Genomic DNA, 23,772 nt, shown 5'->3' on the forward strand with positions numbered 1-23,772 from the left:
GACATTGGCTGTAGGTTTAGGGTCCTTGTCCTGCTGCAGAAAAAAATTGAGGCCAATAACATGCCTCTCTGAATGGTATGGCATGATGGATAATTATCTTCCTATATCTCTCAGCAATGAAGGCACCATTGATCCTGACCAAATCTCCAACTCTATTTGCAGCCCCAAACTTGCAAGGAACCTCCACCATGCTTCACTGTTGCCTGCAGACACTCATTATTGTATTGCTGTCCAGCCCTTCATGAACAAACTGCCTTTTGCTACAGCCAAATATTTCAAATTTTAATTAATCAGTCCAGAGCATCTGCTGCCATTTTTCTGCACCATTTTTCTGGACATGGAAACAAGTCTAAGTGACTCAACTATGCATGAAACTATATGAACTGGAAGAGTCCTGGAGGTGAAGGTTTGGCTCCCACAGAACCCTGATCTCAAAATCATTGAGTCTATCTGTGATTACAAGAAGAAACAAAAGGATTTGAGGCAGCCTACATTCACAGAAGATCAGTGGTTAGTTCTCCAAGATGTTTGGAACTATCTACCTGCCGAGTTCCTGTGCAAGTGTACCTAGAAGTATTGAAGAATTATTGCAAAGGATGGTCACACCAAATATTGATTTGATTTGGATTTCTCTTCTGTTCATTTACTGTCCATTTTGTTAATGTATAAAAATAAATTATTTACATTTATATTTGTGAAAGCATTCTTAATTTGCAGCATTTTTTTACACCTGCCTAAGACATTTGCACAGTACTGTATATACTTACATATTTTCAGGCTGCTCTGGTCCGGTCACGTGGTCCGACTCCCCTGTGTTAATCATCTGCAGGGGAGAAGCAGGACAAAGGATGGGCCCTGCACTCGCCGCAACTAGATGATACAGGAGAGATCATGTGACAGATCAGAGCAGCCTGAAAATAGATAAGTATATACATCTTTTTCACAGGTTTGTCAGCATAGGTGTTAGGAGGTGGGAGGGTAGTTACCAATAAGCTGGAATTCCACTTTAAGAATACATACTTGAATAAAAATTTTTTGTTTTGTTTTGTTAAAGTGTAGTGTTACTTTTTTTAGTCATTAGCTCACTTAAAGAACATAATGAGCTGTGCACTACTTTATGAATATATTGGAGTTGTTTGTTATCTTACCTGTTCTGTTAATAATTTCCCAAACGGCAGCAGCTGTAGCAGGAATAATAGATGACTGATCTAAGCAGAGTCTTCCAATATTTACAATATGAAATCCATCAACATCTTTTTCTGGAGCAACAGCATTGCAGACATCTCGCTCGTTGATATGTTCTGAAATAAAATTGTATTGAAGCATTTTTGATCAGTTAATCGGTATCAATGCAAAATTGAGTTCCTTTATCTAACACATATATTTTCCAGCTTGTTATCTTTTTGCATAATTTCATCTTTTTTCTTGCACTTCTGTCCTGTTTCACCATCGTAATATCCCTGAAATATCCTTGGCTGCACTTGTTTCATTGAATGAAATACACTACATTACTGGAGGTACAACTGTATGAACCTGCAATACTGGAAGTTTTGTTCTTATGTATAAAATGTTTCCATAGATTAACATGGATGCACAATTTAAAGTGTCTATTGGTGCAAGGTTTTGTTTCTTTTTCAATCAGTTGTCAAAATGACATTTCTTGCTAGTTTCTTTTTTTAGAGTTCCAACCCTCTAATTCCACTCTCTTTGCACTTTATATGATATATTTACAGTGGATATAAAAAGTCTACACGCGACTGTTAAAATGTCAGGTTTCTGTGATGTAAAAAAATTAGCCAAAGATAAATAATTTCAGAACTTTTTTCACCTTTAATGTGATTTATAAACTGTACAACTCAGTTGAAAAACAAACTAAAATCTTATGGGGAAGGGGGGAGTAAACATAAAAAACTACTATAATGTGGTTGCATAAGTGTGTACACCCTCTTATAACAGGGGCTATAGCTGTGTTCAGAACTGAGCAATCACATTCAATATCATGTTAAATAGAAGTCAGTACACATCTGTCATCATTTAAAGTGCCTCTGATTAACCAAAATAAAGTTCAGCTGTTCTAGTAGGTCTTTCCTGACATTGTCTTAGTCCCATCCTACAGCAAAAGCCATGGTCTGCAGAGAGCTTCCAAAGCATCAGAGGGATCTCATGGGTAAAAGGTATCAGTCAGGAGAACAGTACAAAAGAATTTTCAAGGCATTAGATATACCATGGAACACAGTGAAGACAGTCATCATCAAGTGGAAAAAATATGGCGCTACCGGGACATTACCAAGAACTGGACATCCCTTCAAAATTGATGAAAAGACAAGAAGAAAACTGGTCTGGGAGGCTGCCAGGAGGCCTACAGCAACATTTAAGGAGCTGCAGGAATATCTGGCAAGCACTGGCTGTGTGGTACTTGTGACAACAATCTCCCATATTTCTGGGCTATGGGGCAGAGTGGAAAGACAGAAGCCTTTTCTTACGAAGACAAACATCCAAGCCTGGCTAAATTTTGCCAAAACACATCTGAAGTCTCCCAAAAGCATGTGGGAAAATTTGTTATGGTCTGATGAAACCCAGGTTAAACTTTTTGGCCATAATTCCAAAAGATATGTTTGACACAAAAACAACACTGCACATCACCAAAAGTGAAGCATGGTGGTGGCAGCATCATGATTTGGGGCTGTTTTTCTTCCGCTGGAACTGGGGCCTTAGTCAAGTTCCAAATACCAGTCAATATTGGCACAAAACCTTCAGGCTTCTTCTAGAAAGCTGAACATTATTCAGCATGACAACGACCCAAAGCATACATCCAAATCAACAAAGGAATGGCTTCACCAGAAGAAGATTAAAGTTTTGGAATGGCCCAGCCAGAGCCAACACCACCTGAATCCAATCGAAAATCTGTGGGGAGAACTGAAGAGGGCTGTGCACAGGAGATGCCTTCGCAATCTGACAGATTTGGAGTGTTTTTGCAAGGAAGAGTGGTCAAATATTGCCAAGTCAAAGATGCTACATGCTGATAGACTCATACCAAAAAGACTGAGTGCTGGAATAAAATCAAAAGGTGCTTCAACAAAGTATTAGTTTAAGGATGTGCACACCTATGCAACCATATTATTTTACTGTAGTCTTAGTTCCCTACACCTAAAAGATTTCAGTTTGTTGTTCAATTGCGTTGTACAGTTTATAGGTTACATGTGGAGAAAGGTAGAAAAGTTCTGAAATTATTTATCTTTGTCTCATTTTTTTACATCACAGAAACCTAACATTTTAACAGGGGTGTGTAGACTTTTTATATCCACTGTATATTACCCTGTCCTTTCAATCTTTGCAAACATTCAGGCTCAATGCACACTGACTTAAAAAAAACGCTGCTCCTAGTGGAGTTTAGGGTTTTGCCTGTAGAGGCAACTAATGTTATCCAATCTGTCCATGCACATTAGGTAGTCTAGAAGCATTTTTTAAACTCAGCGTTTAACGGCAGAATAAACCCTTCTGTGTGGCATTTTCGAGAGCGTATTTCTGGCAGAAGAAACCGCTAAATGGTCCTAAATGCTGTTAAACCCTCCTAGACGATAGTACAAAAAACACTCAATATTAGCATTGTTTCTGCCAAGAGCACTGGCATTTTTTTAAGCCAGTGTGCATGGTGCCTTGTTAAATATTTTAATGATAGAATTTATCTTGGTATTTTGCTAAACTTCAGAGCATCTGAAATGTTATCATAAATATACATGCATACATAATATACTACAATCACAACAATTAGTAGTTTTTTCTTCCTTGCTCTCTACCCCAGCAACACGCTCCATCTGGCTAGTTTGACTAGTCTCTTCCAGTTGGGAGTTTTCATTTATTTTACATTATGGAGAATATAGAAAAAGGAGTAAGACGCCATTTAAAGAAGCAAAAAAACACAGAATTGGGCACAGAGCAAGGGTCAATCTTGCCTATGAAGTTCCTGAGAGATATAAGGAAATATAGTAGTTGTTGATAAAGCCCACCATTGTCCCATCTATGACTCAAATACAATTTGGGTTGTCTTTCTTCTTCTTTGTTTTGCCTAAACATCAGTTCCTCATCACCAAATGCCTGTAACGTATTAGGATGCCACTGTTCAATGCCACAGTGTAAGATGACTTACTGTGCTGGAACTTCTTGGTAAGATAATATAAAGACAGATTTCACACAATTATATTGGCAGTTTTACAAAATATATGTAATAAATATTTTGATTAAGTGTGTGACTAGTACAACATAATATTTAATATAATTGCATTATGTGTTGATATGTTGTTGGTAAAATCAAGGTAAGCTTGTGAAATGTACACAAGTAAGTTGCGCACACTTTCAAGTTAAAACTATGTGAATAAGGGGACAATAAAATTAGACATAACAGGTAATAATGTCTAAATTATGGCTGCCATTGAGTTTATGGCCCAAGTTTTACAACTCCAAAGAAGTCCTGGAATGTTCATTATGTTGTTGCTCAATGAAAATGGCAGTTTTACACTGCTTCTTATCATATAAGCACAAAACCTTCTGACTTGTCTGATGGTCCCCTCTACATTGTACGTATTATTTATTACAGGTACTTACTGTATTACAGTGCCGACAATTTACACAGGGAGAACATGCAAACTCCAGGCAGGTAGTATTGTGGTTGGGATTTAAACTGACGACCCTAGTGCTGCCAGGTGGTATGACTTGTTGGTTGCTGAAAATCTCAGACTACTGAGTCACTATATGATTTGCTAGATACTGAAAAGCAGAGATCAGCTATATTGTTTGCTTTATTGGACCCTGTATGCAGGGCTGCTGTTAGAAACCACGGGGCCCCATACAGCCAACCTAACAGGGCCCCCTCTAAAAAAAAAAAAAAACACCCAGTTTATGATGGTTCAGTTATGAATGAACACAGTGAGTGATCGGTACCAATCACTCATTGTGTTCATTCAGGAAAGAAAGGGGCTAGTAAATGTGACATGTTTACTGGACCCTTCCCCTACTCTCCATTCTGAAGGATTCTATTGTGTGCTTGCACCTGTCAGTGGTAAGCACAGCAGGGAAGTCGGCATCACTGTGAGGGGTGGGGGCACACAGGCAGTGGTGTATTTAGGTTTTGTGCTACTCTAGGCAACACAAGAATTGTGCCCCCCCCCAATGAGAGAGCAAGAGAATTCAATGAGTGTGTGTATGATTCTCTCTCTCTTCCCTCTCTCTCTCTCTCTCTCTCTCTTCCCTGTCTCCTTCTCTCTCTCTCTCCCCCCCCTCTCTCTCTCTCTCCCCCCTCTCTATTTCTCTCTTCCCTCTCTCTTCTTCTCTCTCTCTCCCCTCTCTCATCCCTGTCTCTTTCTCTCGCTCTTTTCCCCCTCTCTTCTCTCTTTTCCCCCTCTCTCTCTTCCCTCTCTCTTCTTTCTCTTCCCTCTCTCTCTTCCCCCCCTCTCTCTCTCTTATCTCTTGTCCCCCTCTCTCTCTCCTCTCTCTCTCACTATTCACCCTCTCTCTTATCCTCTCTCTTCCCTCTCTCTCTTCTCTCTCTCATCCATGTCTCTCTCTCTCTCTCTTTTCCCTCTCTCTTCTCTCTCTCGCTTCCCCCTCTCTCTCTCTTCCCTTTCTCCCCCCCCTCTCTCTTCTCTTTCATCCCTCTCTCTCCTCTCTCTCTTTCTCTCTTCACCCTCTCTCTTCTCCTCTCTCCCCTCTCTCTCTTCTATCTCTCTCTTCCTTCTCTCTCTCCTACCCCCCCCCCCACCTCTCTCTCTTCACCCCCCTCTCTCTCTTCCCTCTCTCTCTCTTCTCCCTCTCCCCGTCTCTCTCTCTCTCTTTTCCATTTCTCTTTCTCAGATCGTATTGGACTGTATGCACACACACACAGTATGATTACCCCCCACCCACACACACACATACACCTCCTCAAAGGGCTGCTGATCTCTGGGCAGCAGGAAATGTGGGTAGGGGGCAGGGGCGGACTGACCATTTGGAAATTCGGGCACTGCCCAAGGGCCCGGGGTCAGTAAGGGGCCCCATGAGATGCCCCTGGTACCTTTTTCATAGGCTTTTTTGAGTTTGGGCAAGGACACAGGGGCCCCATGATCCCCTATTGCCCGGGGGCCCCATGAGTTGTCAGTCCGCCCCTGGTAGGGGGTGGTAATCATAGTGTGTGTGTGTGCAGTCCCATATGATCTATCAGTGTCTCATGTGCTGTATGGATGACAGGTGGGAAAGCTCAGAGAACACAACACAGCTCACCTCCTCCAGGCTCTTTCCTCTCCGCCACTTCTCCTCTCCCTGCTCCAGGCTGTCCCCTGGTCCCAGCTCTGACTGCGGGCAGCAGAAGGAGCTCAGCGGAGAGCAGCCACTTAGGAACACCAGGGTACCTTTTTCATCCGGCCAGGTCTGTCTCTCCCACCAGCAGCAGAAAGCCCACGGGAGGGAGAGGGGGAGAAACCTCAAACCGGGTTTCAGCTGCTGGAGGGAGGGATTCACAGGGTGTCCTTCTGCAACTGCCCTCCCCCACCACACCTTTCCTCCTGCTTTCAGGGCCACCTACAGGAGTACCAGTGGGACCCCTCTGATGGCATCCCTGCATGGCTCTGTCCATCGCTGCTCACCAGGTCTCTTCTTCCGGGGGTAGGGGGACCCCCTAAAAATTGCCACCCTAGGCAAAGCCTTGTTTGCCTCATGGTAGATACGCCCCTGGACACAGGGGGTCCCTGGGCAGTAGAGGGAAACGTATGGTGCACAGGAAGGGTGAGCAATTGCTGGAACCAATCCCCTATATGACTATCTCTGTAGCAGCTGGGAGGGAAAGAAGAAGAATCCAGCTTTCAGCTGCTGCAAGAAGAGCCATACAGGGGATTGGTTCCAATAATTCCCCTGCCTCCCTGCCCATATCCAATTCACCCAGCTTCCTGGGGCCCCCTGCTGGTCCTCATACAGGAGGACTTGTGGTACCTCCTTATCTACGGCCCTGCCTATACGACTATCCCTAGGGTGTGTTCACAAACCGCTGTTTTACCACAGTGGTACACTCCAAAAACTATGCATATGACGACTTTATCATTTAGAAAATGGCAGCATTCACATTAAAATGTGTTTACATGTCATATGATTTAAAAAAAAGAAAAGATGCAGGCGTTTCTACGCACATGCATGGTTCTTTGAAATCAATTGCACTGCAGGTCAAAATACAGATAAAAACCTTGTTTAAAAACTATTATTTTACTATAGTTAAAAAAATGTTTCAAATGCATGCATGTTTTTATTGCAAACACCCGAACAAGGCCTTAGTGTACTAAACATGTATACTTCTTTGTTTCGGAAAAACAGAATGCTTTGGTATATTGATTACAAGTAAAACAAACAATGAAGAGTGACATTGTTTGAATACTAATCTGCTTTCTCACCATATACTGGAGGGAGGCCAATGAAAAACCTGCTCCACCGAAAAAAGGATCATTAGGCCAATGAATTACAAAAGTCAGTTTACCTTCATTTTTTAAATAAAAATAACTAAAGTTGTCTATAGTATGTACTGTTTGTCTGTGATATAGTTCACTTGGCTGATAAAAAGTTGTCTCTGTCAAGTCCCCCCTTTAGCTCCCAATTGTCCCTCTATAACAGGGCCAGGACAAGGGGTGGGCGGGAGGGACAGCTGCCCTAGGCACGGTGGCATCATGTGAGATGGGGTAAAAAATGAAGAGTTCCTACCTACAAGTTGACAGGAGTAGTGACGGCAGTTACAGTGGGGATCGAAAGTTTGGGCACCCCAGCTAAAAATTTGTATTAATGTGCATAAAGAAGTCAAGGAAAGATGGAAAAATCTCCAAAAGGCATCAAATTACAGATTAGACATTCCTATAATATGTCAACAAAAGTTAGATTTTATTTCCATCATTTACACTTTCAAAATAACAGAAAACAAAAAAATGGCGTCTGCAAAAGTTTGGGCACCCTGCAGAATTTATAGCATGCACTGCCCCCTTTGCAAAGCTGAGACCTGCCAGTGTCATGGATTGTTCTCAATCATCGTCTGGGACGACCAGGTGATGTCAAGCTCAAAGGTTTTAAATGCCCAGACTCATCTGACCTTGCCCCAACAATCAGCACCATGGGTTCTTCTAAGCAGTTGTCTAGAAAACTGAAACTGAAAATAGTTGACGCTCACAAAGCTGGAGAAGGCTATAAGAAGATAGCAAAGCGTTTTCAGATGTCAATATCCTCTGTTCGGAATGTAATTAAGAAATGGCAGTCATCAGGATCAGTGGAAGTTAAAGCAAGATCTGGAAGACCAAGAAAAATATCAGACAGAACAGCTCGCAGGATTGTGAGAAAAACAATTCAAAACCCACGTTTGACTGCACGATCCCTCCAGAAAGATCTGGCAGACACTGGAGTTGTGGTACACTATTCCACTATAAAGAGATACTTGTACAAATATGGTTTTTATGGAAGAGTCATCAGAAGAAAACCTCTTCTACGTCCTCACCACAAAAATCATCGTTTGAACTTTGCAAATGAACATATAGACAAGCCTGATGCATTTTGGAAACAAGTTCTGTGGACCGATGAGGTTAAAATTGAACTTTTTGGCCGGAATGAGCAAAGGTACATTTGGAGAAGAAGGGGCACAGAATTTAATGAAAAGAACCTCTGTCCAACTGTTAAGCATGGGGTTGGATCAATCATGCTTTGGGGTTGTGTTGCCGCCAGTGGCACAGGGAACATCTCACGAGTAGAAGGAAAAATGGATTCAATAAAATTTCAGCAAATTTTGGATGGTAACTTGATGCCATCTGTGAAAAAGCTGAAGTTAAAGAGAGGATGGCTTCTACAAATGGATAATGATCCTAAACACACCTCGAAATCCATGGGGGATTACATCAAGAGGCGTAAACTGAAGGTTTTGCCATGGCTTTCACAATCTCCTGACCTCAACATAATTGAAAATCTATGGATAGACCTTAACCTCCCTGGCGGTATTCCCGAGTGTAGCTCAGGGTAACATTTCAGTACCAAAAGCGGTAACCCCGAGCTACACTCGGGCTTACCCTGCGGCACTGCTCTGGCATGTGTTCTTCACTTACCTTACCCTGCGCTCCCACGATGTGTCCCCTGCAGCGTCCCCGGCCATCTCCTCCGGCCGATGCCGGCATCCGGCTTCTGTGTCCTGTCCCTGTGACGTCGGGACGTACGGGCGCCGCCACCGCCGGCGGCGGGAAATTTAAAAATTTTAAAAAATGTCTTTTTTTTTTTTTTTTTTTACATTTTACATAGTAAAACATTGCTGTCTCAACCAATTTCACATACATATTGTCCCGAGTGCTTTGTCCTGCGCCCTGCCTGCATTTTGTCTGTTCTTTCTGCCTGGAAACTGAGAAATGTCCATGGCGTCCAAAAAGTGTCCCTTTAGGTCAAAAGCGGTTTAGACCAGCTAGAGAACAGCGATAGTAAATCAGAACCACTTGCAGAATTAAGTGATAATGATTGGTGGGGGAAATTCGTCATCAGACACTGAAAACGATTTTGCGACTGAGCTCAGCAATGTGCGAACTTGGCGCTCTATTTCACATTTCAGTGTTTTTGGTTTGATTATATTATTGAATTAAATTTTTTATTATTTTTATATTATTTTTATGATTATTTATTAAATTATAATTTATGATTTTGTGTTTCAAATTTTATCATACCCGGGATGTTTACTAGACTCTTGTTCAGACAGATTTCAGTGAGTTTTTCCTAAAAATTACAGCCTACAATATAAAAAATACATATTTCCATGCAAAAAAATGGTACCGCTTTCAGCACCAAAAATCTGAAATAATCATACCGCCAGGGAGGTTAAAAGAGCAGTGCGTGACAGACAGCCCAGAAATCTCAAAGAACTGGAAGACTTTTGTAAGGAAGAATGGGCAAAGATACCTCAAACAAGAATTGAAAGACTCTTGGCTGGCTACAAAAAGCGTTTACAAGCTGTGATACTTGCCAAAGGGGGCAGTACAAGATATTAACTCTGCAGGGTGCCCAAACTTTTGCAGACGCCATTTTTTTGTTTTCTGTTATTTTGAAAGTGTAAATGATGGAAATAAAATCTAACTTTTGTTGACATATAAGAATGTCTAATCTGTAATTTGATGCCTTTTGGAGATTTTTCCATCTTTCCTTGACTGCTTTATGCACATTAATACACATTTTTAGCTGGGGTGCCCAAACTTTCGATCCCCACTGTATACTACTCTTGTCAGCTTTGCCCTGGAGGCGGCAAGCCAGATTTGGAGAGGAGGAGAGACCAGGGGGAGGGAAGGGTTATGATCTCTCCCCTCTCCAGCTCCTCACTGCCACTGCAGCTCTTCTTGATCAGGACTACCGGATTGCCACTGTGCAATGTTTATTTACTCTCCCCCATCTTCCTCCCAGTAAAGAACATGGGTAGGGGGAGGATAAGCAAACACTGCACAGTGGCAATCTGACAGCCAGTGAAATCCCTAGTGTGGGGTTCTGATGCTGAGATCCTATACCCCTTTATAGCCTCCCTATAGAGTTTGAATTGGGTTTTTTTTTTGGGGGGGGGGGACTGCTGGCACACTGCTCTATAAGTAGAAACCTGTTTTACCAATAGTGTTAAAGAAGAAGTACATCCAAAGTTCTGTTGGCTGTACTTCTCCTGTGGATCACAGGAGTGCAGTTCGTTCTGCACCCCTGTAACCCGTGTTCAGCTGTTACTCAGCCAGTCCAGGCTTTGAAAAGACCCCCGCTCCCTCCCCCCCTCCACAGCCCAGCGCTTCGGTGGGCATGGGGAGGGGGGACAGAGCAGACAGCGGTGACTGACAAGAAACCATTGTTGTTATTGGAGGCTTCTCTCCTAAATTTAGACTACAAACATGTCTTCCTCTTTTCATCTCCATTACAAGGGAGCATTTACAAAAATAGCTTTGAAAAAAATTTGTGAATTCAATTCACATGAAGTGACAAAGACTGCCTTTCTGGCAAGTTCAACATGTATTTTCTGCACTTGCTGAAAATATATTAGCTTGAAAAAAAGAAAATTAATGCAGCTATCACATTTATAGACTACTAAGTTGCAATATGTTACATCTTTTGCTGAGTTTAGATATCCATTGACCAATAATTTTTGCATATTAATTCTTCATGGTCTGTGCAACATTGGGCATGACAGTATCCATGTGTCCATTACCTAAATACTTTTTCTCATCTCAGAAGGTTTGGAGATATGTCAGCTTTACATAAACTTCAAAGACTTGGTCAAGAGGGAAGAAATACTAACTGTCCCAAGTGTCAGTATTGACAAGTAGAGATACAGTTGTGACCAAAATTATTCAACCCCCACTGAAATTGAGTGTTTTGGCCAGTTTGACATTGCTTTTGATCATTCAGTCATCTTGCTTACATTTACATTAAAGAGGCACTTGTAGGTCAGACAAATATAACATAACAGTTATAATGAAATAACCACAAATGTCTTTTCTGTGCTCACAGCATTATCAGTTTTATTCAACCCCCAAGTGACATTCAATCTTAGTACTTAGTACAGCATCCTTTTACAGTTATAACAGCTTTTAAACGTGAAGCATAGCTTGACACAAGTGTCTTGCAGCGATCTACGGGTATCTTCGCCCATTCTTCATGGGCAAAGGCCTCCAGTTCAGTCACATTCTTAGGCTTGCGCACTGCAACTGCTTTCTTTAAGTCCCACCAGAGGTTCTCAATCGGATTTAAGTCTGGTGACTGCGATGGCCACTCCAAAATGTTCCAGCCTTTCCTCTGCAACCATGCTCTAGTGGACTTGGAGGTATGCTTGGGATCATTGTCCTGTTGAAAGGTCCAACGTCTCCCAAGCCTCAGGTGTGTGACGGACTGCATCACGTTTCCATCCAATATCTCCTGGTACTGAAGAGAATTCATGGTACCTTGCACACGCTGAAGCTTCCCTGTACCTGCAGAAGCAAAACAGCCCCAAAGCATGATTGACCCTCCACCATGCTTCACAGTAGGCAAGGTGTTCTTTTCATCATAGGCCTTGTTCTTCCTCCTCCAAACATAGCGTTGATCCATGGGCCCAAACAGTTCTAATTTTGTTTCATCAGTCCACAGAACACTATCCCACAACTTTTGTGGTTTGTCCACATGGCTTTTGGCATACTGCAGTCGACTCTTCTTATTCTTTGGAGACAGCAAGGGGGTACGCCTGGGAGTTCTGGCACGGAGGCCTTCATTACGCAGTGTGCGTCTTATTGTCTGGGCTGAAACTTCTGTACCCACATCTGACAAATCTTTTCTCAGTTCCTCAGCAGTCACACGGGGACTTCTCTCCACTCTACGCTTCAGGTAGCGCACAGCAGTCGAAGTCAGCATCTTCTTTCTGCCACGACCAGGTAGCGTTTCAACAGTGCCCTTTGCCTTGAATTTGCGAATGATGCTTCCTAAGGTGTCTCTTGGTATGTTTAACATCTTTGCAATCTTCTTATAGCCATTGCCCTTCCTGTGAAGAGAAATCACCTCTTCTCTTGTCTTCCTGGACCATTCTCTTGCCTTCACCATGTTTGTAACCACACCAGTAAATGTCTAGAAGGAGCTGAGTATCACAGTCATTTTAAAGCTGCCTAATTGGTGCTTATTATGCTTGATTGCTGCTCGGTGACATCCACAGGTGTTTTCAATACCTGATGGAAAGCACCTGTATGAACCTCTGTTCTTCAGAGTGGTAGTCTTTAAGGGGTTGAATAATTGTGGCAATGAAGAAACCACATAAGAACCATTTACTACTGTATTACATAAACAATTGATGTCATTTTAGTTGCATTTGGGTAGTTACAACGTCCTTGTAGGATTTGATTCTGAATACAATTCCAAATGTACACTATAGTCCCTAAACCCCTTTACAGCATTGGGGGTTGAATAATTTTGGTCACAACTGTATACAATTCCTTACTGCATCACAAAGAGATATGCATTGGTTCCATGGATCCCATTGTTTCCTACTAAAAAATTTTTTTCCTTTTTTTTAATCAAATAGTTTTTTATTGACATTTCTGCAGCATAAATATTATAGATATTTACCCCATTTCCTCTTCCTCCTCCCAACCCTAGGCCCATTGCAGGGGCTAGGGAATGACAGAAAAGTATACAGGGATTGGACAAAAATATGGAAACACTATATGATTTGCAGATGTGAAAGTGACGAAATGTGTTGAAAGCGGAAGTGATGTAACATTCTTTTTATTCTGCTGTATGATGAGACACTTAGCTAACAGATGGGAAGCCTCGCTTTCCTCACTCACTGCGTGCACTGCTAATAGTATGAAGTCATGTCAGAGCTTTTTGAGTTTCAAAGAGGGCAAATTGTTGGTGCCGCTTAGCTGGGGACCCTGTGACTGAAGTTGCCAATTTATTTGCTATGTCGTGAGGTACTGTATCAAAGGTTATGACCGCATATACAGTTTCCGGTGAAAACATTGTCTGATATGCATAAGCATGGCCGACATGGTCAACTGACCGAGACAAAAGGACACTGTGCAAGATTGTCACCAGGAATAAGAAAACAACTGCTGCAAAAGTGAATGCAGAGCTCAATCTAAGTCTTCCAAAGCCCATGTCCACAAAAACTGTGTGGAGGAAACTCTACAGGCCAAAAACATTCAAGGGCGAGTTGCAACAGCCAAACCACTAGTGACCATTACTAAAACTGAGAAGAGGAGAGAGTGGTGCAACACTGACAAATTGTGGACTATCAATCAATGGAAGACTGTAATATGGTCCTATGAATCTAGCTTCACACTGTTCCCAACCATTGGACGTGTTTATGTGTGCCAAACACTGTCCCAAGCTTACTACCTGGAATGTCTTGTGCCAACGGTACAGCATGGTGGTGACACATTCATGGTTTGGGCAGCCATATCTTGGTATTGTGCAGGCCCCATCATCACCTCAAAAGGTAGTCACTGCTAGTAACTATGTACAAATTTAGGGCAACCTTGTGCACCCCATGGTGCAGACATTGTTTGCTGAAGACAGTGCCATTTACTAAGATAATGATGCTCTGATTCACACAGCTGGTGTTGTCAAATCGTGGTTTGATGAGCAGGCAGATGAAGTCTTGTACCTTCCTTGGGCTCTTCAGTCGCTGGACCTCAATATCATAGAGCCACTATGGTCAATTTTAGAGAATACATTTTTTTAACCATTTTTTAAAGAAAACATAAATGAGCAGGCAAAATGCATTTCTCTTATTTCTTATGGGATATTCAACTGTAGGTCATAAAAGAATAACACAATCATAAAACAAAACATGGCAACAAGTAAACAAATTAAATGAACCCTGTTCGAAAGTCTGCATACCCTTAGATCAATAACAGCGTGCAGTCTTTTGTAATAGCTTTCTATGAGGCCCTGATTTCTTGCAGGTGGTATAGCTGCCCATTCATTTTGGCAAAATGCCTTCAGGTCATGCAAAGTCTGGTTTTCTTGCATGAACTGCACCTTTGAGACCTCCACAGAATGGTTGTCTTGCATGAACTGCACCTTTGAGATCTCCAGAGAGTGGCTTGATGATATTAAGGTCAGGTGACAATGATGGCTACTTCAGAACCTTCACCTTTTTCTGGTGTAACTGGAGGGTCTACTTGGCCTTGTGCTTAGGGTCATTGTTGTGCTAGAAAGTCCAAGAGCATCCCATATGCAGTTTCCGTGCAGAGGAATGCAAATTGTCTGCCAGTATTCTCTGACATCATGCTGCATTCATCTTGCCATCAATTTTCACAAGATTCCTCATGCCTTTAGAGCTCAAACACCCCCAAAACATCAGTGAGCCAACACCATGCTTCATGGTGAGGATGGTTTTCTTGTTAGCATTGACCCTTCTCCATACGTAGCGCTTATGGTTGTAATCATAAAGCTTGATTTGGGCCTTGTTACTCCAGATTACAGTGTGCCAGAAGCTGCAAGGTGTGTCGAGGTGTCGTCAGGCAAACTGTAACCAGACTTTTTTGTGGCATTGGCACAGCAAAAAGCTTCTTTCTGGCAACTCGATCATGCAGCTCATTTATGTTCAAAACAACCACACTGTCTTTATTCAGAGCACTCTGCATTTCTCCTGAAGTTACTTGTGTGTTTTTATTTGTATCCCAAACCATTTTTTCTGGCAGTTGTGACTACAATCTTTCTTGGTCTAACTGACCTTGGCTTGGCATCAAGAAATCCCCACATTTCCACTTATTAATATGTGATTGAACAGTACTGACTGGATATCTTTTTATTCCTTTTCCATCTTTATAAATTTCCATTACTTTTTTATGCAGGTCTTTTGACAGCTCTCTTCTGCTCCTTATGGCTCAGTATCTAGCTTGCTCAGTGCATCCGTGTGAGAGCTAATAAACTCATTGACTATTTATAAACAGATACTAAATGCAGTATAACCACTTCGCGCCGGCAACTCCAGGCCCTTTAAGAGTTTCAGAAGCCAGGAGGCGGGCAGGGTTTTAGGGTCATGTGACTATCATGATTCGCCGTCACAGCGGTCACATGATCGGAAAAGGTCCCGATCGAAAGGGGAGATCGGGACCTTTCCATGAGTCTCGGACATATGTGCTGGGAGCATGCAGGGCACATGCTCTCAGCACATATGTATTTTCTAATTGCACGCAAATATGCGGCTGCTCTGCGTCAAGGCCCAGATGCAGAGAGGCCGCATATTTGCGTGCGCTCTGCGTCAAGGGGTTAAAAAGACACAGATGTGGGAAATTGACCTTTAATTGCCATTTTAACATGTGTGTGTCACCTTGTGTGTTTGTACCAAGGTGAAACATTCCAGTGTATGTAAATGTTAGATCAGGACCATTTGGGTGATTTCCTTTATCATTTTGATTTAAAAAGGAGCCAAACAACTATGTGATAATAAATGGCTTCATATGATTTTGGCATGATCAGTCATATATTCAATATCAATGCCAAAATGTCACAATTTCTGCCAGGGTATGCAAACTTTTGAGCACAAGTGTACATAGACAATGGCTCCTGTGCATAGGATACTACATTTACATGTTCAGTAACATTGCAGAGTATAAGAGGAACATATATATAATACATCTATTACTCAATGATAAGAGAGATAGAGGAACAAACTATCATGTCTCTCTGAGTGATGGCTCTGTTACCTAGGGATATTATCTTTAGTTAGTTTCCCCAAGTTTCATTATGAAGGGTTTAGCAACCAGTGATCACTGGTGTTGCAAGTGGAACTAAGAGATATTTAGGGTTGTAGAAGTTAATTAAATATCAGCAGTTAAGGAGCCAACCCCTGGCAAAAGGTATGGAATCACCACTCTTGGAAAATGTTCATTCAATTGTTTAATTGTGTAGAAAAAAAACAATCATAGACAAGCCTCAAAACTATTTTCATTTTTTCATTTAACATTAAAACCTTCTGGCTTTAAGAAACAATAAAACAAAAATAAAGAAAGAAAACTGTAGTCAGTTGCAACTGTTTTTGCAATTCAAGCAGAGGAAAAAAAATATGAAATCACGAATTTCTGAGGAAAAAAGTATGGAATCATGAAAAAAAACCAATACAGTACACCACTAGTACTTTGTTGCACCACCTCTCACTTTAATAACAGCTTGAATCCTCTGAGGCATGGATTTAACTACAGTGTTCCCTCGCCACTTCGCGCTTCATGTTTTGCGGCTTCAGTGCTTCGCGGGTCAGCAGCCACATTGTGGAAAGGAGCGTTGTTTCATGTTGATGCGCCAGAGAGAAGGATCCCTGCATGTTAACCAAAGAGATGAGTTGACTCAGAGTACTGTACTGTACATACCACGGGCTTTCATAAAGGCGCGTGATTGGTTTCCAGTGTGACATCGACCAATAAGTGTACGAGTGGATTTATCCCTGTGAGTTGATTGTCTGCGCATCATTGCAGCCTCACCTAGCATCTTCTCTTGTTGTATCTCGCCAGTCTTGTCCATGATGTTGACTGTCTCGCATACATTCCTGGGGGCAAATACTACTTCGCGGTTTTTCAGCTTTCGCGGAAGGTTCTGGTCCCCATTAACCGCGAAAAACGAGGGATCACTGTATTGACAAACAGCATTCTTCATCAATCCAGCTCCAACTTTCTCTTATTGCAGTTGCCAGATCAGCTTTGCAGGTTGGAGTCTTGTCATGGACCATTTTCTTTAATTTCCACCATAGATTTTCAATTGGATTGAGGTGTGGACTATTTGCAGGCCATGCCATTGACATCATATATCTTTCTTGAAGGAAAGTTTTCATGGCTTTAGCCCAATGGCAAGATGCATTATCATCCTGAAAAATTATGTCATCATCACCAAACATCCTTTCAATTGATGGAATAAGAACAATGCCCAAAATCTCAAAATAAACTTGTGCATGTATTGAAGATTTAATGACTGTCACCTCCGCATACCTTTTACCTGACATTCAACCCCATATCATCAATGATTGTTGAAATTTGCATATTTTCTTCGGGCAGTCATCTTCATAAATTTCTTTGGAACGGCACCAAACAAAAGTTCCAAAATCATAACCCAATGCAGATTTGTGATTCATCACTGAATATCACTTTCATCCAGTCATCCATAGTCCATGATTGCTTTTCTTTAGCCCACTGTAACCTTGTTTTTTTCTGTTTAGGTGTTAATGATGGTTTTCATTTAGCTTTTCTGTATGTAAATCCCATTTCCTTTAGGTGATGTCTTACAGTTCGGTCTTAGACATTGACTCCAGTTTCTGCCCATTTGTTCCTCATTTGTTTTGTTGTGCATTTTTTGTTTTCAGAACCACCTCACCACTTCTCCCTCTTCAGTAGCACCATTGATTTTCTCACTGGTCCCTCAGACCATCTCACCCAGCTTCTCCTGGCTCTCTGGGCATTCCTGGCTCACCCAGCCTGTAGTTACAGTTCCCTGCTGTAGGTGCCCACACCTATCTTCTCAGGAACCCTCAACTTTCTCAGTTCTCTGAGACTTACAAATTCCCTCAGTCCCCTGGACTTGCCTAATTGTTCTAGCTCCTCTCAGTTTGAGGAACTTGGAATGTCTCCAACATAAAATACTCTCTCTTAACTAGAGCACCTCTGTCTCCTAACAAGAACATACACCTGACTCCAAACAGGAGCTCTGAATTATGCCCAAGTCATTTATTATAAGAGCTGTGCACACCTGCACACTCAGCCTGCTTGTAGGCAGGTGTAGTCCGGCCTCCCTGAACAGGTGGGTCTGTTTCGGCAGCCACCATGCAGAATAGGTATAGGACTGGAGGAACATTTGTTCATCATCAGGAGAGCAGCTGTCTGATTGAACATTGCTTCCCTTTAGTGTGAGCAGTGCTAGTAAAAAATACTGTCCTACTGCAGCTGGAGTGCACATGCAAAGTGATAAGGCAAGGGGCAGGGTCCCACTGGACAGGGACAGTGTGCCTACTAGTGCCTTGTTGCAAGACTGGCTTCTGGCCACCTTCTTTGTCAGATAATGCCAGGCATTGTAAGCTGTTAAGAGTATCTTTTAAAATACTGAGACTGTGTTTTTCTGCTGTACCAGGCTCAGCCTTGTTATACAGACCCTGTTGCCACTATGTTGGAACTTTTTTATTACTACACTTTGCTGGCGCCTGGCCCCACCTACATGCTGGTCTTCTGCAAGATCTGGGCACTGGGCTAGAGATTTCATCCCTCCCAAAGCACTTTGATATCTCCAAACTATGGATCTCAATCCGGGAATACCAAAATCCTGAGAAAGTTGTATACACATATTATTTCCTAAAGTTAAGTGCATTTACTGCAAGAACAGAAAAAATCCTGGTGGTCTTGACAGACATCCAGTGTCCTTGTACCTTTCTGTTTACTGAACTGATATCTAAAACAGTTTTATCAGCTATCTTTTCTGAACTACAGGACTCCCTCCCATGTAATAAAGATGAGAAGAGATGGAGGTGTTTGTAGTCCAAATCAAAACAGCAACTAGAGTGACAATGCTGCCCCTTTCTAAATACAGAAAAGTGAGTGGCAGAAAGTGTTTTGCAGGCAGGATCTATAGGTGAAAGGCAAGGGGAAAAAATGAAAAAAGAAAACGAGTGCAACCACCACAACGGTAAAACTGTCTCCTTTGGAAAAATCCAGAAAGCCAAGACTATGGTGTGAACTGACCCTTAGATCATGGAGATGATCAGGGACATTCCATTCCTCAGTTATCTCTATGGTAAGTCAGCAGAATGTGGCAGGAGGGGGGACACCCCCTCCGCCGCCTGTAAAAGAGATCCAGCTTGGATTACTTTTACATTATCCAGAATTTCCGCCTGCCATGGCCCCGGTATAACCACTGAAACCACTGAGGACAAACTGGACATCCTACAGATGGAAAGTGGTTATTTATTTATGTAACGCCTTTATCTCAAAAGGAAAAACTGTTTGCTGCAACTGATTGTGAGCTGAAAATTTTATATAATAAAGAATTTGTACTTTTTACAATTTTTTGTTATATATTTATGCCCTTAAAGTCTCAAGTTTTTAGGGGGTCTCTCTTCCTTCATTTATCTTGCAATTTTGGGGATGTTGACTATCGATCAGGAAACGTCTTTCTTCTTTTTTAATACCAAAGGTATGTTACTAGCCAGATCACCAGGTAAAAAGAGGGAAAAAGCCTAGGAAAAAAGAAAACTGAGGCAGCCATCACATCTAAGGATTGGTAAGCTGAAAATAATTATTTGATCCCCTGCAGATTTTTTAAGTTTGCCCACTTACAAAGAAATGAAGGGTCCATAATTTTTATCAATCAAAAATCCAGATAAAACACATGATACAAATGTTTAAATTGAGCTGCAGTTCAATGAGTAAAATAAGTATTTGATAACCAACCAACAATAATTCTGGCTCCCACAGACTGACTACAGTACGTGCTGATGTGGTACACAGATTAGTCCTGTCAATTTAATAAGGTGCTCCTAACAACAACTCGTTATGTGTATAAAAGACACCTGTCCACAGAATCTCTTTCTTTCATTCAAACTTCACTATCATGGGCAAATGACCAAAGAGCTGTAAGCCTGGGTTTACACTTATGCGGTGCGGCCAGGGGCGGACTGACCATTCGAGCACTCGGGCACTGCCCGAGGGCCCAGGATCAGTAGGGGGCCCCATGAAATGCCCCTGGTACCTTTTTATAGGCTTTTTTGGGTGTGTTTTGAGTGTGGGCAAGGACACAGGGGCCCCATGATCCCCTATTGCCCGGGGCCCCATGAGTTGTCAGTCCACCCCTGGGTGCGGCATATCACATTTGATTTACATTGATTTCCTGTGCAAATCACTTGCGAATTCTGTGCAGTGCGATTTGAGTCATACATTTTGTACGGCTCAAATAGCACCGCACCCACACCAAAAAGGTGCAGGACCCTTTATTTGGTCTACACTTGAATCGGATTGCATGGGTATTCACACCCATGTGATCCAAATATGCAAATCGCACAGCATTTTGTGGACTGATTTAGGGGTGTTGTTAACTTAACATACACACCTGCAGTGGTTTGCATGAACTAGGTGCGATTGTGATGTGGTGCAGAATTCCCACAGAAACAGCTGTGAATTCTGCACCGCATCAGTGTGAACCCAGGCTTAAAGGACATCAGGGACAAGATTGTAGACCTGCACAAAGCTGGAATGGGACACAAGACCATCAGTAAGAATCTTGGTGAGAAGGAGACAACTGTTGGAGCGATAATTTGCAAATGGAAGAAATACAAAATAACCATCAATCTCACTCAGTCTGGAGCTCCATACAGGATTTTGCCTCATGGGGTAAGGATGATCATGAGAAAAGTGAGAGACCATAGTCACCAAACAAACCATTGATATCCTGCAGTCCCCCTCCTCAAGAAGGCACATATACAGCCCCACCTGAGTTTTGCAATGCAAATGAACGCACATTTTGCAATGAACATCTATATGATTCAGAGTGCTGTGGTCAGATGAGACCAAAATTGAGCTCTTCGACATTAATCCGACTCGCTGTGTTTGGAGGAAGAAAAATGCTTACTATGATCGTAAGAACACCATCCCTACAGTCAAGCAGAGGTTAAAACATTATGCTTTGGGGCTGTTTCTCTGCTAAAGGTACAGGCCGACTTTGGCGTATTGAGGGCCAATGAACGAGGCCATGTATAGTAAAATCTCGGATGAGAACCTTCTTTCCTCAGCCAGAACACTAAGGATGGGTCGTGAATGCATCTTCCAGCATGATAATCACCCGAAACATACCACCAAGGTAACAAAGGAGTGCCTCAAGAAGCATAATAAGGTCATGAAGCGGCCTAGCCAGTCTCCAGACCTTAATCCTATACAACATTTATGGAGGGAGCTGAAATTTCAAGTTGCTATGTGACAGCCAGGAAACCTTAAGGATATAGAGATCTGTAAAGAAGAGTGGACCAAAATCCCTCCTGAGATGTGTGAAAACCTGGTGACCAACTACAAGAAACTTCTTACCTCTGTGCTTGCCAACAATGTTTTGCTTGGGGATCAAATACTTATTTTACTCACTGAACTGCAACTCAATTTATAACATTTGTATCGTGTTTTTTCTGGATATTTGGTTGATATTCTGTCTCTATCATTTAAAATACACCTATGATATAAATTATAGACCCTTCATTTCTTTGTAAGTAGGTAAACTTACAAAATCTGCAGAAGATCAAATAGTTATTTTCCCTACTGTAATACATTTTTGGTTTTGTGTTTAACACCGCTTCAAGGACAGAAAGATGTCTCTCTCTTGTACCGAAGACTGACACCTGACCTTCAAATAACCATGTACTGTATAACAACCCCCATTGACTTGCATGGGCAAATGTCATATAGCTTTCTTCCACCTTTTTTTTTTTTTTGTTACATCATCTTTATTCAGATGAATGTGTGGAATGAAGGAGTGGGTGGATTAATAGCAAAGCTTAGGCGATGAGAATGGCTAATAGCTGGGAGCCAAATTGTTTTAAAAGATGTTTATGTTAAGCAAGAGAAGTCTCTGATCTACAGGATTAAATGGATATATACTGCAATAATGAAACATTGTAGAAAGGTTCTATCTAGATGTTTTTGCTGGTAAAATGAAAACTGCATTGGCATCACCCCTTTGCTAACCTGCGCTGTCACTGGCTAGAGCATATATATATTTATTTATATATCATACACTACATTTGTTAGGCACACAGTTAACCTTTTGATTGCCCCTTGATGTTAACCCCTTCCCAGCTGTAAGGAAATATGTCTTATTTAACTGGCATCCATTTTGTATAATGCCTCCATTTCTAGATGTGTGAACAGTTGGTTTCAATTTTGAGTTTCACTTGTAACTCCTCTCTCGTTTCCTGAGTCTAATTTCTATCCTCAGTAAACTGAACCACCTTATATGGTATTTATCAACTATTTGCAGTGTCTGTTCTTCACGTAACTATACTGATAAGAGTGGAATGTTTCATTGGTCATCCTTAAATTAAGCAACACCTATTGAAATCTGTATAACAGTTCTTGTCATGCATTAAACTTTCAGAGATTTAGCTTTTACACTTTGTTGTCTGGAGCTTTATTTCTTCCGGGTCTGGTGGTGAAAATAATTGAGGACAAGTTGGGCTACAGACAGAAATTGATCCTATCACCAGCCAGTGTCATTAGTACAGTGAACAGTATTATATCTGATCACTGTGCTAGTGTCACTATTGATGTCAGTGTCAGTTAGCATACCTCCCAGCGAGGGTCTGTTAGCACCAGATTGCCTTCTAAATAGCTGCTGGATTGCTTTTACAGGTGGTGGAAGGAGGTTCTACCATTCCACTTCCTTCCGCAGCCTTCTTGTACTCTCCCACCCCACCAAGGAAACGGAGACTGCAACTGGCATTTCCACTGGCTGACCATAGAGATGTTAGAAGACAGGAAGCTTCTGGTTTCGACTTTGTGTTTACTGGCCAGTTACCAGTCAGTGAAGCATCTGTTGAAGTGTCTGATCCACTGCTATGGGGGCCAGAGAAGAGATCTGGGGTGTAGAGGCCACAAAGAGAACTTGTCACGGCCCATGATATCACAAGCGATGTTCATCCCTTGTAATAGCAATAAAGTTGATTAAAATTAAAAAGAGTGTAAAAAAATGTTTAAATAAATTTAACCACTTGACCTCCAGAGGATTTACTCCCCTTAATGACCAGGCCTCTTTTTGCTACTCGGCGCTGCACTAATTCAACTGATAATTGCGCGGTCATGCAATGCTGCACCCAAACAAAATTTATGTCCTTTTTTTCACACAAATAGAGCTTTCTTTCGGTGGTATTTGATCACCTGTGCGCTTTTTATTTTTCATATAAACAAAAAAAGGCCAAAAAGTTTGAAGAAAAACGATATTTTTTACTTTCAGCTATAAAAAATATATAGTAAACTCAAAGTTGGTTATAAATTTAGGCCAAAATGTATTCTGCTACGTGTTTTTGGTAAAAAAAATCCCAATAAGTGTATATTGAGTTATAGCGTCTACAAACTATGGTATAGATACTGCAATTTACGCCATTTTTTTGCTATACAGCGCTGCGCTAGTTTACCGGAAAATTGCGTGGTCATGCAATACGGTACATAAATAAAATTTACATCCTTTTTTTCCCCACAAATTGAGCTTTCTTTCGGTGGTATTTGATTGCCTGTGCGGTTTTTATTTTTTGCGCTATAAAAAAAAAGGCTGACAATTTTGAGGGAAAAAAAACAATAT

General features: G+C 41.7%; 1 protein-coding gene across 1 annotated transcript in view; it reads right to left on the bottom strand.

Annotated features, from left to right (window-relative positions):
* Positions 1 to 23,772, bottom strand: part of MTHFD2L (methylenetetrahydrofolate dehydrogenase (NADP+ dependent) 2 like) — a 125,365-nt gene that overhangs the window by 55,033 nt on the left and 46,560 nt on the right. The window contains exon 5 of the mRNA XM_089663710.1: positions 1,149 to 1,301. Within this exon, the coding sequence (XP_089519836.1) occupies positions 1,149 to 1,301 (153 nt within the window). The remainder of the gene's footprint in view (positions 1 to 1,148; positions 1,302 to 23,772) is intronic.

The sequence above is a fragment of the Staurois parvus genome, unplaced genomic scaffold (assembly GCF_062004578.1).
Source record: "Staurois parvus isolate SC_StPar_1 unplaced genomic scaffold, SC_StPar_1.0 ptg000044l, whole genome shotgun sequence".
In the NCBI taxonomy this organism is placed as follows: Eukaryota; Metazoa; Chordata; class Amphibia; order Anura; family Ranidae; genus Staurois; species Staurois parvus.